The sequence below is a fragment of the Malaya genurostris genome, chromosome 3 (genome assembly GCF_030247185.1).
Source record: "Malaya genurostris strain Urasoe2022 chromosome 3, Malgen_1.1, whole genome shotgun sequence".
Classification (NCBI taxonomy): domain Eukaryota; kingdom Metazoa; phylum Arthropoda; class Insecta; order Diptera; family Culicidae; genus Malaya; species Malaya genurostris.
The window spans coordinates 28,767,410-28,784,365 of NC_080572.1; the positions used below are offsets into that span (position 1 = coordinate 28,767,410).

General features: G+C 35.8%; 1 protein-coding gene across 3 annotated transcripts in view; it reads right to left on the bottom strand.

Annotated features, from left to right (window-relative positions):
• Positions 1 to 9,568: 9,568 nt before the first annotated feature.
• LOC131435329 (exportin-5) overlaps positions 9,569 to 16,956 on the bottom strand; it is a 33,274-nt gene continuing 25,886 nt past the window's right edge. For all 3 annotated transcript variants that reach the window (XM_058603091.1, XM_058603090.1, XM_058603089.1), the window contains exons 6-7: positions 11,278 to 11,446; positions 9,569 to 11,214 (exon numbers count right to left, since the gene is read on the bottom strand). In XM_058603091.1, the coding sequence (XP_058459074.1) occupies positions 10,849 to 11,214; positions 11,278 to 11,446 (535 nt within the window). In that variant the 3' untranslated portion in view covers positions 9,569 to 10,848. The remainder of the gene's footprint in view (positions 11,215 to 11,277; positions 11,447 to 16,956) is intronic.

Consider the following 16,956-nt stretch of genomic DNA (forward strand, 5'->3'; position numbering starts at 1 on the left):
GCTTCCGAAAGCACGGATAATAGCTCCAAAAACGAAACTCACTTTAATTTCTCAGGAACGGTTAAACCGATTTTCACGAATCATTAGTCAAATTAAAGCTCTTATTGTCTTAAAAGATACGGTGCAATTTCATCCAGATCCGACTTCCGGTTACGAAATTAAAAGGCGATGAGTATCAAAACTATAAAATCGTCATTCAAAATGACGATGCAAAAACGGTACGCGTCGGTACGTGCTGTTACGGAAGAAGAAAACATCACCGGCTTGGATCCGTTCGAAGCGTGCTTTGTTCAATTTCGTATAGCGTGCATGGTACTACGAGCTGTGTAACCTGCTGAAGTCTCGTAGCTTGCAAACACGCACAAAACTTGCCCTATACAAGTCGTTAATACTACCTGTTGTCCTATACGGCCACGAAGCATGGTCTTTGAAGGAAACAGATGTTCGAGTACTGGGTGTATTTGAGAGAAAAATTCTGTGTTCAATACTTGGCGGCAAAAATGAAAATAGAGAATGGCACAGACGCACGAATCATGAGCTGTACCAAGTATACAAAGATGCGGACATTGGAAGGCTTATAAAACACGGCAGACTACCGTGGCTGGACATGTAGCAAGAATGTCGAAAGAGAGAATGGCCTACGTGATGATCAGCAGAGAACCGGGGAGAGGTCGTTGACTGCAGGGTCGACCTCGCACTCGCTGGCTGTGCGCAATTGAAGACGATGCACGCGCAGCGGGAGTACACAGCGACCGGAGAACGGCGGCTCAAGATCGAGTATCCTGGAAAGCTACAATTCATTCGGTCATATTCCGACGACGGGATGTGCACCATTGTAGTAAAGCTCTCACATTTCCCGAACAAATCATTGGCAACATCCTTTTTTGCGAACATGGCACCCTCAGGCGAGTCCGCATCGAATCTCGTGATGGGGGAGAGAAATGTCAAATTCGTGCGCGCCAAAATAGCAGCACAGCGCGCTCATACAATTTGCATGATATGTTGAATGTGATGCCGTGCGATGGCGTTGCTGAACTGAAAATTGATTTCGCTCTAAGCTGACAGGGTCTGCGCCCCCGCAGAAATCACCTCTGTCTAGTTGCGAGCGTTTGCCCGGATTACCCAAAGCTAGGAGCTATCCCTCAGTTAGGTCCGAACGAGCGGTAGCCAGGTCGGACAGCAGGTCATTAATAACGATGAGGCGTAGCCGCATTAGACCTTACAAAATTTCAGTAAATAAAAACAATTTCCATTAAGCAGCATGTTCATCTGTTATACCAAATGAATGTTATGCTAAATGACCATTATGCCAAATGACCATTATGCCAAATAACCATTATGCCAAACGGTATTATGACAAACGACTTTATGCCAAACGTGGTAGCCCCGTGTCAAATAATGTAACTCATTTTGCTCAGAGATGGCTTGATCGATTTTCACAAACTTAGGCTAAAATAAAAATGTCATAGTCCCATAGGTTGCTATTCAATTTCATCATACCTTCATAGGGTAAAATCCTAGATTTGGCTCAAAACTGATTTAATTTGTAGGCTATATTAGTTACTCAACGAACCGACCTCGGCTACACCGGTACCTAGTTCCGGTAGTACCGGAAATAATGGTCAAAAACGAGACCCACTCCATTTTCTCTGATGTTTTGATCGATTTCCACAAACTTAGGCTCAATTGAAAGTTTCTATAGTCTTATATGTTGCTGTTTAGTTACATTGGGTTCCAACTTCTGGTTTTGGAACTATAGGGTAAAGTGTGTTTTGTTTCATTTAGTGCGACGATGCAAAATAAAGAAAAATTCTTATTAACTTGACATAACTGTTTACATGGTTATGTTATGAACCCAAAGTAAGTTTCTTATTTTATTCAAGTTTGAAAAATATTCTTGACAATGTTCAAGTGATATTTTTGCATATATAAGTAATATGAGAAATGCATCATTATACCACTAGGTGGATGGATTTTCTGTGCAAAAAAAAAAAAAGAAAATGGATAATTTTTTCTACCTATACTCCAATCACTTTGTCGAACACATAAACTCTCTATCTTTTGTGGTTTATAACAGTCATTCCCAAAGGGATCGATATCGATCCCCAGTACGTGGCAACACACGGCAGCGCATAAGACATTTCGCTTCGCTGCCGCAGTGTTAGGGTGAGTTTGGGAATCACTGGTTTAGAAGATATGGACGATCCCATTTTATGCAGACAACTAAGTCCTCACGAGTTTCTATCTCATGCCTCCCCTAGCGTCTATGATGCAATATTATATTATTATATTATGTTGTATGGTATTATACTACATTGTATTATATCATATTATATTGTATTATATTACATTTTGTTATATTATATTGTGCTTTATTATATTATATAAAGTTGTATTATACTGTATTATATTATTTTATATTGTTATTTCACAGAGAACAGATATCCAACAGTCATTCATGCGTGCAACGGTGATTTTAACGGATTTTCACATGTATGCTTTACACAGCAAAGTTGTACTAGCTTGTTGGATGTCTCTTCTTTGTAGTTATATTATATTATATCATGTTATATTGAATTATATTATGTTATTTTATAGTGCATTGTATTATTCACCCTCATTCTTGTTTACGTCCGTATCCGCAATACGACGAACGGGTACTTTCGAACGAATACGAATAAGCCATTCTTGTTTTCACTCGAATGAATTCGAACGCGACTCGTTTGCCACAAAATATTCAAATGTCAGTAAACTTCTTAAAATAAATGCTAAGCCTTGATGTAATCAGTCCAATTCATGTGATTAACCATATGCGAAACGCTAGAATGTATGCCATTTTAGTTTCAAACGAAACGTGTGTTCGAACATCATTCGTACGAACGAAATGTCCCATTCCCGTTTACGGACGAATAGACGAAATGCCGTGGTTTCGATTCGTCAGTTTCATGTTGCGAATCAACGATTCGAACACATTGAAAAAAGTTTAACCGATCTCTAACAACATTATTTTCGAATCTAAAGGTGATTTGTAATCAAATCATAAATTTGTGTTTTGCATAAATCATTTAAAAAGCATAGCAGTTTAGTAAAATGCTGTTTTTTTGTGGGGAGCCTTTGAATATATGCGAGGTTCAAAGTTTTTACGCATCAATTTTGCATCTATTAAGTACTTTATGGAAAATACGCCATGGGTAAACATACTTTATTTTATATTAAATGCATGATTTTACCAATGAAATAAATATGTAGGCTATCGAAAACATGACAAAATTGCAAGAAAAATGCAACATATTTTTCGCAGATACTACTGATCGGACTGCTATTTCAAATGCTTTTTTTTACTTTGCACGAAGTTTAATTTGAAAATTTCATTTACCGACTTGAATAAAACTGGTCCTGAGTACGATATTTATTTATTATGTAGCATTCGTCACTTCCTTGATGCTTGGAATCTTCCTTAAAAAACTACCTGCGCTACCGATCCTTCTTTTGCACAGGAATCGCGTACGTACACGTTCGAGTGAAAACAAGAATGGCTTGTTCGCATTCGTTCGAAAGCATGTGTTCGTCGTATGGTCGATACGGACGTAAGCAAAAATGATGATACAAAATCAGTGAAAAAAACAAGTCAAATAACAAATGATATCAAAGATTTTTATTTACAACTCAAATCTGTACCAGAACTGATAGTTTAAAGTTGGATGGGCGTTGTTTTTATGCATGTACGATGTTCAAAAGTGTGATTGATTCGAACGTAAACGGGAATACGAATTTGCTATACTTTCGAACGTATCGCATACGGCCGTAAACAAGAATGAGGGTGATTATTTTTTTAATAATTTATATTATATTGTATTATGCTCAATTATATCGACAACGGGGAGGGGCAAGGGGTGCATCAGAGTATCTTACAAGTGAATGGCTGGATGATGGAGTGGATTGCCAACCTGAGTCACGTGGGAGAAGCTTTGTGTTTCTCCCTGAAAGTCTGAAATGAGTAAGACGCACCCTTCTAACAAACAAACCATCAGGCGGGTTTAAGCTGGTATAGCGAAATTCTTTATTATATGGCTGGATGTTCTTGCTGGAAGGCGCCGGGTCCTCAAAACCCATTTTGGCCTTCTTAACAGCAGTTATATGAAAGTTATCTAATAAACAAATTTTTTGTGCGCCAAGTCAGTTTTGTTTAATATACTTTATAGAGAAATTCAGGACTGCAGACATTTTTTCCGGATTTATAGACTTTTGCAATCCTGAAGGTATTTGACCTCTCTCTCTGGTGAAGCGAGATAAACCTTTTCATTTTATCCCATACAACCTTGGCCCATACAAGTGTACACACTGTCTTATGGTATTCACCCCTATTCTGTATTTCGATCGAATCGGATTACTTCGAACGAATGTGAAAATTTGCATTTTGTAATACGATCGAGAGATGCTTTTGTATGGAAAACTCGAACTCGATCGAGATACAGAATGCAAAATTTTGCATTCGATCGAAATAATCCGATTCGAACGAAATTCAGAATCGGGGTGATTATTAGGATGGCAGGGTCTTTACAAGCGTATAAGTAATGTCAACAAAGTGTGCGTAAAAACAAATTTTGGCGCTTCTTTTCTGATTTTAATCAATAAATCTTCCATATGGCTGAAAAATAAACCGATTCTGCTTAAAATTACAATTAATGAAAAGCGAAAATCTTAGCTTAAAACTCTTCCGTTTTCCTTAAAACTGCTCGAGAAAAATTATTTCAGTTTCAGCTTACTTCCACTAACACATTTGATTAGCAACAAACACATCCCTATATGGTTTCCTCTTGCAGAAATTATTGCGATATAAAGATTTACGTACCTACTATAAGTCAACCCGCAAAATAAGAACTTTTAATTTTAACACGCGAAAGGCAATGCCATTGCCGCAATGGATATGGAATGTTGTCGTAAAACTATTTATTTTCCCGGAAAACTGCTTTTGTAACAGAAAATATTCAGTTTTGTTTTTTTTTTGCATGTTGTGTAGCGCAATCTTTTTTATTAGGGAAATAAAATCTACTTTCATAAAATGTAAGCAATTTCCCATCAAACGTTGGTGAAAAATTGATCAAAACTGATATTTCATCCAAAATGTCAGGCTTAACATTTATTTGAGAATACATTACTGTTGAAAAAGATTGTTTGAAAACAATCGTGCTTTGACAAACCCGTTGCACTGCTTATATGAATACATAGATCTATGACATACGTACCAAATAAAATGTACGTAATACACAAATTACCAACACAAGTTAACTTGGTTTACTCTTGATCCTTAAGGTGAAATGTAGCGTCATAAAATGCGCGCAAAATTTTATCCGCTTCAGTTGAACGAACCGTCGCACAAAGCATACCAAGAAAAACGGGCACATAGAAACAAGAACTTTTAATGTGGAACGCATTTTTGTTTTCTATACTCCCAAACCTCCATTTACGAACCTTATATATGTATGTATGTATGCTTACACACTCACTCATTTACGTATATGTGTATATATTTATACATATAAATGATCGCTTTTACTTCACCAATATTTATATGTATAAAGAAATACATATATTTGCACACATGCGTACGTATATTAATACATATATACATATATAAGTTACGTAAATGGAGGTTTGGGTGTATAGTGGTGCAAACTAGAAACTCAAGAAAATTACACGTAGAAATGTGGTCAGGTTTTGAACAATTACAGCTCAGTCAATTTTGTATCAATTATTAATATTATGTCACCATTTGATTGAAAATTTTTCTACGTATTGATTTGAATGTTCATAGCCATGTATTTTTAATTTTATATCATTGAAATATTGATTAATAGCTAGCTATGTCCTATTTTGGCTACAAAAAATCTCCGGCATATCGGATTTCCCTGCCATAGTCGACGGTTTTGAAGGAGTATGCGATATATCAAAGGGAAAGCAGCGCTCTGATTGGTCATTCGAAGCAAAAGCAAAGCTGTTGGAAGCACGCGAATCTACAAATAGAAGCGAAATTATAGCTAACGTTTCAGTCTTATGCATAGCTTGCCAGAGGTAGGTTGTTGCTACACAGCAAGACAAAAAGTGCCATAAACGATTTGAAGCTTTTATTGGTATGCTCTGATCTTGTGTCATGCAAGATTGGATGAAGTCCCATGTTATGTCGTTTCGCCTGAGAAATTGACAACTACCCCAGGGTAAAGTTTGAGTGCATAAGATTAATTTCTAATTTATATAAGATGAACTCGATTGATAATGAGAAATATTTTATCGCTTCAACCGAAATCGCAGAATGGTTGTAATGGTAGAGAAACGCTATAAAAATAACTGCTTGCATACAAAACATGAACACAAGCTTGGTGAAGAGAAGCTTAAATATCGATATCCGTATCGCAAGCATGTTCAAACATTCAATTGCATACATTTGGGCTATTGATGTAGTTTCGTCGGCTACGAAACAAATACAAATCACGATAAATAGAGTCTATCGCCCTTATTCTGAATAACGTCGCATCGTTTTTTCCCTCGTATTTCATTTGTATTCCCCATAACGTTAGCAAAATCAAAGGTAGCTATGATTCGATCGAACCACATTCGATCGAAAAATCAATACGCCGTAATTCAGAATAAGGGCGTATATTCTGGGTTCGCGTGTTCGGTGTTGATTCCTAATAAGGATCAATCTAAGCAGACTCTTGTGCATTTGCGGATTCAAAAGTGTGACGATTAATTGAAAATTTCAATCATTGGAAATTTTGGTTGCCTTGTTCCACATCAACGGCTCGAACAACCCCAAGGGGCTGATCCTTGAAGTTTTTTCAATGATTGAGCGCAGTGGGTTTACCTCTCGTTATATTGGCTTGTAAAAAAGACTGGACGTAATGGATTTTTGAATCTTTCACACTTTGAATATATGCTAGTTCAATCGTTATTGTGAGTGATTACTCTTACACTAGAGCTATAAATCATGAGTAATTATGAATTACTAACATGAGGCTATATGTATATGTATTGACCAACTTGCTAACCATGTATATGCTTGAGTTAAGTAGCAAGCATGGATTCTCCTTCAAAAGAACGATTGAAGACGAGATAACATTCAAGTATTTTCGATATCTTTACCAGTCGTTCACTAGGCGTTCCCGCCGATAAGATAGAATTTACGTAAAAGTATTTATTTGACACGCATGATAGAGCGCGGTCGAATTTACTTATCGAATACATTCAATACCAATATATTCCATTCTAATTGACTTTCATTATCATCTTCGAATAAGTAGAAAGTATTACTTCTGTTGTGTCAATAGGATCGTAGCACTAGTCATGTAACCGAAGTTATGCTAGGAGTCGGCTGCGAATTCTGTTAAAACAGAAAGGCCAAATTTCTCAAAAGGAATGTAATTCTAAGACTTCCACACCCAGACATTTTCCTGGTGTGGATTCAGTATTTTCCCAATACGGTTCCGCCACTCGTTGTCTGCGAAGTCTGTTGAAACAAATGGTCAGAATCAACAATAAATGTAATACCAAGACCTTGTAATGCATTGAATTCAACAGAATTGGACATTATTAGCATTATAAATGACAGTAACTTAGAAAATAAACGATATCTTACAATATCCATTTTATTGTATCAACTAGTTTTTATTTCAACAAAAAACCCAATGCTGCATAAATTCGCGTCATTATTTGATATGTAATTTTTGCTCACGATATAATGCCACCGTGCCCACCGTGCATTTCTCACACCACCTCAATACGAAACAGCAGCGCGCAAGCAATAAAAAAAATGCGGGAAAGTTTATGTAAACTTTTTCAAATTTCGGTTGTTTTAGCTAATATTTTATAATTTTGAGTTGCATTTTCAGATTCTTTGTGAAATTCTGCTAGAAACACTACTTTTCAGTTCTAAAATCATCCCCGTGGAACGGAACAGTAACCGTTTAGACATTTCAAAAACCAATTACGGCTCGGCAAAGCAAAATTTCAAAATTCTAAGAATACTTAGTTATGATAAATTTGATTTCGAAAACTTAAGTGTTTTTGGATTTTCGAAAATCGGTCTAGTTTTTGAATAATTGATCAAAAACGCGATTTTCGCATTCCGCTACATTTCACCTTAAGGTTTTCATAGACGGATTTGTGAAGTATTTTCACAATTAGCGATGTAATCACTTTATTTGGCTGGCCGAATCGTTTAGAAAATTTAGTGTCAGTAGGAGAACGTTTAAAGTCAGCATACCACCAACAAATGGTTGTTTTTGATGAAACAGAGTCTCCGTAGCACTTTTCAAGCCATTGCTGAGCTGAGTTGGTACTCATGAAAAATAAAGCGGAATTTGGTTTGGCAACGTCATCTATGCATCAGTCCCGGGACTAAACGATCCACATGTTATATTTTTTTAAATCATAATTCAAGGCGTTTACTCGTTCTAGAATTTTTTCTGCGAAACACATTTCGATTGCAGAGAATATTATAAATATCGAAAGTAAAAGTCTTAAAGAAGTTCCCCTTGATATCATAAGACAAACTTATTTATTTATATATTGTAAAACCAACAGAAACAATGTGGTCCTAATGATTAATTTTAATACTAAGTAAGAAGTTGGCCCTTGTTTTACTCCATGAAAGATTGAAGTCGAACTCAGATGACACTCGTGTGAACGACCGTTGTAAGCCGATAACGGAACCGTATATATGACGTCTGTCTGAAAACCATTTGACACGTGGACACGTAAGATGTAAAGGATAAGAGATTGGTGGTTGTGGAACGCTTATGCATAAACCTGTGTTGGGAATCATCGTTATACTGCTTGCAATGGTTGAAAATTGGAGTCAGTATTACTTTTTCGAACAGCTTAGCGCAAAAAGTTATAATGCGTTTTTATGATTTTCTAGGATAATTTTATCTGAGTGTATTGTGTATTCCTGACCTTATGGGGGCAGGGTTGTAAAATGCACCATGGCATGTTACGTGAAAGGTGATCACGATTTGCTCGTCTCCCAATACTACATTCTAAAGTCGAAATTATTCAGCTGCTGTTGTACAAGGAAATTTTGAAAAAAAGGTCTCACCACCTATCCTATATACGTGGAGTATCGTGATGTCAGATCTCAACTAATAAATTCTTTGCGTACCCAAGGTAAACTATCCAATATCCCAGTTCGAGACATTCTTGCTTGTCGTGACCTTTCATACATGAAACTTATTTATCATTTCATAAAGAAAATTGGAGTTTCAATTTAATAAAGGCCCCTTTTAAGACTTAGTTCTGATCCCAGCTGCGTCCATGAGTTCAACCAATAGCTAAATTAGAATAAAAATTATGTAATGATACAAACAAACTCGAAACAGTTTATGAAATTATCAACAAAATGTCTGAAAATAACAGCTTATTTTATAATTTATAGAAGTTAATCGTTTGGTTCAAATAATATTTCCGAGTAGATTTCATAATTAATGACGAGTTACCTAAGATGATATTTAAGCTATAAGAGAATATGTTTTAATAAATTCAAAACGTTGTGACTATGTTAGAATTAAATTAGGATAAGAATATTATGTAAAAGTGATGCTACGGCGAAGAAAAACTTATGTAAACTGCCTTAAGAAATAAACGTATTTATGAAAAAAAAAACCTATCCTATAGAGGCCAAAACCGTAAAGATCTGGTGAGATCTACAAAATCTCGTAAAAGATCTGGTTAGTTAGGGTGTCTGGCTAAACGATAAAAATCTGGGAACCTGGCAACATTGAGTACAACCGAAGACATCATATTAACAAGATATCCAGTTTTTACATTTCCCGAACAAATCATTGGCAACATACTTTTCTGCGAGCATGTCGCCCTCAGGCGAGTCCGTATCGAATCTCATACATAGAAGTAAGGGAGAGAAATGTCAAATTCGTGCGCGCCAAAATAGCAGCACTGCGCATCCATACAATTGACATGATAGGTTGAATGTGATGCCACGCGACGGCGTTGCTGAACTGAAGATTGATTTCGCTCCAAGCTGACAGGGTCTGGTACAAATGAAGATAGCAATTATCGACATATTTTTATAAGTTTTACCATCTGACACTACCGCGACCATTTGTGTAACCGAGCGAATGCTGAATGTCATGAATTTGGGTAGATAACGGAAACTCATACAGTGCTTATATGGCTGGATAATAATAGTGATTATTATTCTATTTAATTATACATTCCTACAATAGTTTTTCCCGGTCTATGAAACAATTATTTGATCAAAGATGTATTGTGTTTTATTTTTTCAGTGATGATTTCTGCAGCAACAATTATCTTATTTACTCAACTCGCACGCATTCACTCATCATCCGTCGTTTTTATGTTAGTCTCACAATAGTGATCTATTAAATTGAACTGGGCAAAGCATTTTTTATTCCAGGTCCTAGAATTCGGAAAATCATTATCTAATGATTTCATTTCTATCATCCTATATTTTATTATAATTTGATTGCATGCATTGGAATTGATTCAATTTCTTGCAGAAATACCAACAAACTGTAAATGAATAACTACAAACAATAAAAGCATTTGCTACTGTGGCATAGCTCAAGGTATTTTTTGATTCAGTACCAGAAGAATAATTTAAAATTCATATAACACAATATGAGAAGCATAATTAACAAGCAACCGAGTCTGCTTTCTTTGTGAGATTTTTTCAATTAGAAATGCACTGAAGTAACTGGATTTATGTTCAACTGGAAGTGAAAAAGCAGGTTGAGAAACTTATAAGAAAGCTAACAGTTCTAAAATCTAAGCAACAGTGCCTATTCAATAGGTAGAATATGATAGTCGCACAAACTAACTTCGACTGGCGAAGAGATGCGCAAGTCCAGTCTCCTGTCCGCCATCGATCACATTGTACGCGTTACGTGTGACCGTCGCGATTGGCGGAACCATTGGTGGAAGGTTTAAAATACGCACTTCCTTCTTGCCATGCTGGCCCACACTGCGGCCCATGATGTGCGAGGTTATCTTCTTGAAAAGATCTTTCTTGGCTTTGTCAATTTTGTTCCCTTTTGTGCTAGCAGACATCGAGATTTTTTCATCCAGCTTTTGTATGTCCGCTGAACTGATGTTGGGTATTTGTTGCAAAACTTCAAGAATGCAAGGGAATTTCGGCCGCAAAATTTCGTATGTTTGCACGCCTAGTGTGATGAGAGATGCCTGAAAAGTACCATCACAATTAAAACTAGAGCATGAGATTTGTTTACCTAAAAAACATCATACCTGATTCGATTCGTGCTGACCATGCAATTGAAGTCCTTGCAGGACGGCGATGATGATATTAGATGCCAAGATATCCGTAATCAGTTGCTCGGCGGCTAGGAACCGTATCACCGGACCACTGAGGAATGTTGCCTTGAGACTAGAGTTACTATCGTTCCACGAAAGTACGCTACAAAGATATTGATTAGAATGCATTAGGAGATATTTAATTGTTCCTATGATAGTAATGAAGCTAATATCGCTGACACACATGTGATTTCCGTACAACGCTATAAGCGTAAACTAAAAACTAAGCTGGAATTTTCCAGCTCCGATGATCGATAATATAGAAACCAAAAAAATTTTCGGCTTGAAGCGTATTCCTAGTAACTGATTAATGACAGATATAATCAATGCCACTCTAAATTGTTGCTCCAAACTAGCTTTGTGTTTTAATGTTCACACTCAATCGGGTTCCGGTGCTGGAAGTACATATAATAGTGAACCTACTTCGTTTTCTAATGAATGGCCTAACCGATCAGAGAACTGTTTCTTTCTCTATGTTATACTAGTTAACGCACAAACAATCCCTTGGTTTCTTTCCAAAATCGACGAGAAACATTTTGAATATAATACAATATCATATATGAGAAAGGCATCATTACACCACTAGTTGAATTAAAACAGGTTTTTTCTCTAATGTATCTGTTAGTCAATAAACAACAGGTACATCCGTCATGTAATGCCAATTTTGAAATGCAGCATTTTTACGATATCAATGCGTTGATAAGCAAATAAATCAAATGATAGTTGTTAAAATGCACAATATATCGGTTTACTTTTTCCTAATTGGATTTTAAATGCTCGTAGAGTAATCAGAAAAATAATCAGAAACTACGAGTTCTTCATGATGAACTCTCCACTGGTTTTAAACTAGTTTTATTTCCAACAGCTTAACTAATGTATCTTCTATGAGAAATCTTTCTGCAATTGGTCTGATTCTAGCAGATCAATCAATAACATTCAGGATTTCAAATTAAGCAATGATTAGTTCAATTAGTTATATATTCTACCAGCTTAGAACTAATCGGCTAGAATACAGATCTCATATCGAAAGCAATGTAAGCCCTGAAATTGTTTTGGGATATAGAGATAAAGCCGTACATAATTTAAATCATCACATTATTGAAGTTCCAAAAGTTCAAATTACATTCAATTCTTCTTCATCTACATCAATATCAACGTTCTTGTTATCCCACTATGGAATAGTTAAGGAGCTGTAGAAGAAAATTAAACACAGATTCATTGAACAAATCAATCCGTATTCATAGTCTTTCTATGATTCTATACTGGTCCTCAGAAACCAGTTTCAGCCCTCAAAAAAGAAAGTCAAATACTTCCTGCAAACGGCGAATAAGATCAAAGTCAGACATCTCATAGAATTATAAGCATAACACAAGTATTGTCTCAAGATGACATTACTGAGACAAAGTATTATGAAACAAGGGCAATCATTAGCAAACTTAAAAACATGAAGGCTCTTAAAAATGTTGAAAAAAAAGGTTTATGAAAAATTTTCCATGTTACCTTTGTTTTGCCATAAATTTTTAAGTGAGTATAATACTTTTTTCAAAACTTCATAAAAATCCAACAAAAGCATTCAAATTATTCTTATTTTTCAAAATGAGCTTTCATTATACTGGTATTGATAACAACAAAGAAAACTCTGATGATTCATGATTGATTTAAAACTGCCTGCAAGCCCTCAAAAATCGTTGGACGAGACATAGGGTGTTGGCCTAATTTCCAATGGACAATAAGTTGTTTTAATATATTTACTGAACATCTCGCTCAAACGCAAAATTGGGTTTTGTCGCCTACTTTTCAATTGTTGAACAACAATCATTATGCTAACAACTGTTACTCATATGTGAGCTAGTAATATTTTTCCCGATTTTTCATTAAAATTCCCGTTTTTTTGCCCAGTGAAATCAAATTTCCGACTTTTTCCCGGTGTTCCCGATTCTCCCGGTAACTTGCCATAATGTATAAATTATGCCGACTTTTGCAAAATCCGCATTAATTTCAAGGCGTCCAATTATAATTCCTTTTCTACGATTCCATGATAAAAATAATAGCACATAAATTTTTTACATTGAGCGAAAGCCTCAAAACAGTAAATATATCCAAGATATTCTTAGTACGTAACCATCTAAAACGGCATGACACACATATTTTCCATAAAATGCTATCAACGTGACAGTTAATTCATCACGAAAATTTCATAAAAAAGTTTAAGTTTATCATAAAGCTTTTTAAAGATTTTTAAACTATCTTTTTGCCTTTCTCTATAGAATGGTATTAGAATTGCTGGAAAAACCGACTTTCGAACGGAGCCTCGGAGACCCATAGTTTTATATATCATTCGACTCAGTTCGAGATCGGAAAATGTCTGTGTGTGTCTGCACTTTCAAAGATATTTTTACGCGTTCAATATTCTCAGTGATGGCTGAACCGATTTTAACAAACTTTGCTTGTTTGAAAGCTACTGTCGGGCCATTGATCAAGTTCATAGATCAAATGGCTGTGACTTTTGGTTCCGGAGATATGATTGTATAAGTGACGTAACCGACAAAACGCGTTGTATTTTTACGCGCTAAGTTTTCTCAGAGATGGCTGAACCGATTTGAACAAACTTATGCTCGTTTGAAAGCTACTTTCGGGTCATTGAACTAGTTCAAAGATCAAATGGCTGTGACTTTTTGTTCCGGAGATATGATTGTATAAGTGACGTAACCGACAAAACGTGTTGTATTTTTACGCTCTTGATTTTCTCAGAGATGGCTGAACCGACTTTAACAAACTTATGCTCGTTTGAATGCTATTGTCGGGCCATTGATCAAGTTCAAAGATCAAATGGTGATTTCGTCGATATTCAGTGTTATCTCATAAAAATCGACGTTCTGGGACTTTTGGCATCAAAATTTTTGATGTGGAATGCAACTTTATTTTCTATATAGGGGTGCAAATTAAAAACTCAAGGAAAAATACACGTAGAAATGTGATCAGGTTTTAAACACTCACAGCTCAGTATATTTTGTATCAATTATTAATATTATTTCGTTATTTGATTGAGAATATTTCTACGATTCGATTTGAATGTATCAAGCTACATATTTTCAATTATAAATGATTGAAATTTTGATTAGTATCGAGCAGTGTCCTATTTTGTCTGCTTAAAATCTCCGGTATATTGGATTTCCCTGCCATAGACAACGGTTTTGAAGGAGTAAACGATATATCAAAGGGAAAGCATCGCTCTGATTCGCCAATCGATGCAAGCGCGAAGCTGTTGAAAGCACGCGAATCTATAAATAGAAGCAAAATTATAGCTACCGTTTCAGTCCTACGCGTAGCATGCTAGAGGTTGGTTGTTGCTAGACAGCAAGACAAAAAGTGCCATAAAACGATTTGAAGCTTTAATTGGTATGCTCTGATCTTGTGTCATGCAAGCTCGGATGAAATTCCATGTAATGTCGTTTCGCATGAGAAATTGACATCTACCCCAGGGTAAATTCTGAGTGCATAAGATTAATTTCTAATTTATATAAGATAAACTCGATTGATAATGATAAAAAGTTTATTGCTTCAACCGAAATCGCAGAATGGTAGAGAAACTTAACGCTATAAAAATAACTTCTTGCATACAAACCTTGAACACAAGCTTGGCGAAGAGAAGCTTCAATATCAAAATCGTATCGCAGTTATGTACAAAGATATAATTGCATACATTTGGGATATTGGTGTATTTTCGTCGGTTATAAAACAAACAATGTTCGGTGTTGGTTCCTAATCAAGATCAATTTAGGCAGACTCTCGTGCAATTGCGGATTCAAGTGTGACGATTGATTGAACTGTTTGATTGTAAATCATTAGAAATTTTAGTTGCCATCAATGGTTCGAACAACCCCAATGGGTGATCATTGTAGTTTTTTTCGATTTCGGAATTCCACTAAGAGGACTAAGAAGGGTTTTTTGCCTTTCTCTATAGAAAGGTATTAGAATTACTGGAAAACCGACTTTCGAACGGAGCCTCGGTACGCAGTTCTGCTATTTTGGCGCGCACGAATTTCACTTTTTTTTCCTACTTGTATGTACCAGATTCGATGCGGACTCGCCGTCATGCTTGCAAAAAGGATGTTGCCAGCTGGGTATCTTGTTAATATGATGTCTTTGGTTTGATGCTTCATAAATCCTATGAAAAATAGACTACTAGACTGGAATATAATCTCATAAGGGTTTTATTAGGTTTTTGAGGAGTTTAAAGTTGTACTACTATTACTACTACTACTACACTAAATTGAATATGTTACTTGGTTACTACTTCAATTTACCCACACTGAAAGACATGATTCACTGTTCTCTACTCATACCCAAAATAAGACTATTTCTAAACAATTTAAAAACAAGTTTTCCTTCTATCAAACGGCCTTCAACCTGATGATATAAGACAAACTAATTAGAAGATTTAGAGTTTCCAGAAGTGAATATAGGGGACCAATATAATGAATGGAATTACCCTATGTATATTCAAATTATGAATCATTATGTTTTTAAATTCATTTCAAGAATAAATTTACTTGTTATTAAATAGAAAATTACTCAATAGTGCTGATTTTATGTACAAATATGAATATACTGTTTTCCTTATTTGTATTTCAAAACTTTATGAACATTTCTTTGAAAATATGCTATAACGTTGATGAAGTATGTAAGTTTTATGCTGCTTGTTAGCATGTTTTTACAGATTTTTTTTTTAAAATAAACCGAAGGTTGTTTAATATTCGATTGAAGAATCCAATCAGAGTGATCCCCACGAAATAGCGTTATGGTGATTGTTTTGACATGTCCCATGTATTTACCGGTATTTACAAAAATTTTAGACAAATTTTTCAATTTACTTGATTGAACGAATGCAGATGGTAAAACCTCACAAATATGGGTAAAAAATGGTAAATCTTATTAGAAGCCGTTATGAAACTCCCAAAAGCGATCTTTCAATGGAAGAATTCCCGCCAGAACTTCAAGACTTGTATGTGTGCAGCCTAAGGCGATTCGCAAACAACGATATTGAATTCGCTCAAGTTTAATAATATGAGAGTTTGCAGCGGAACGAAAGGAAACGCATCCATATTCCATCACTGAAAGTATCGTTGTCTGATACAATTTTATTAGATTTTCCGGATGAGCACTCCACCAAGATTCTGCTTTTGTTCGAAGAAAATTTACTCTTTTTTGGAATTTCGTTATCAGATACCTAATGAGTCCTCCCCACGTGCGTTTGGAATCAAACCACACCCCGAGGTATTTGAAAGTCAAAACCTGCGCGATGATTCTTCCCATCATATGGAGCTGGAGCTGCGCGGAATCATGCTTTCTAGAAAAGACGACCAGCACTGTTTTCTCCGCAGATAATTCAATATACAGATGAACAGCCCAAATAGACAAGCCAGTCAGGTGGAATAATATTTTGCTCAAGAAACGTGAACAATTTCAACAAACGTCTTTTTGCGAGGTCGGGCAGATTCTTCACCAAGTTGAATTTAATTCTTTCCAACCCAGGAGCGTTATTGTTACAAGACAAGAGTGCAAAGTGAAATATCCATCGGTTCAAGTATTCCTGATTTTCATTGCCCACGT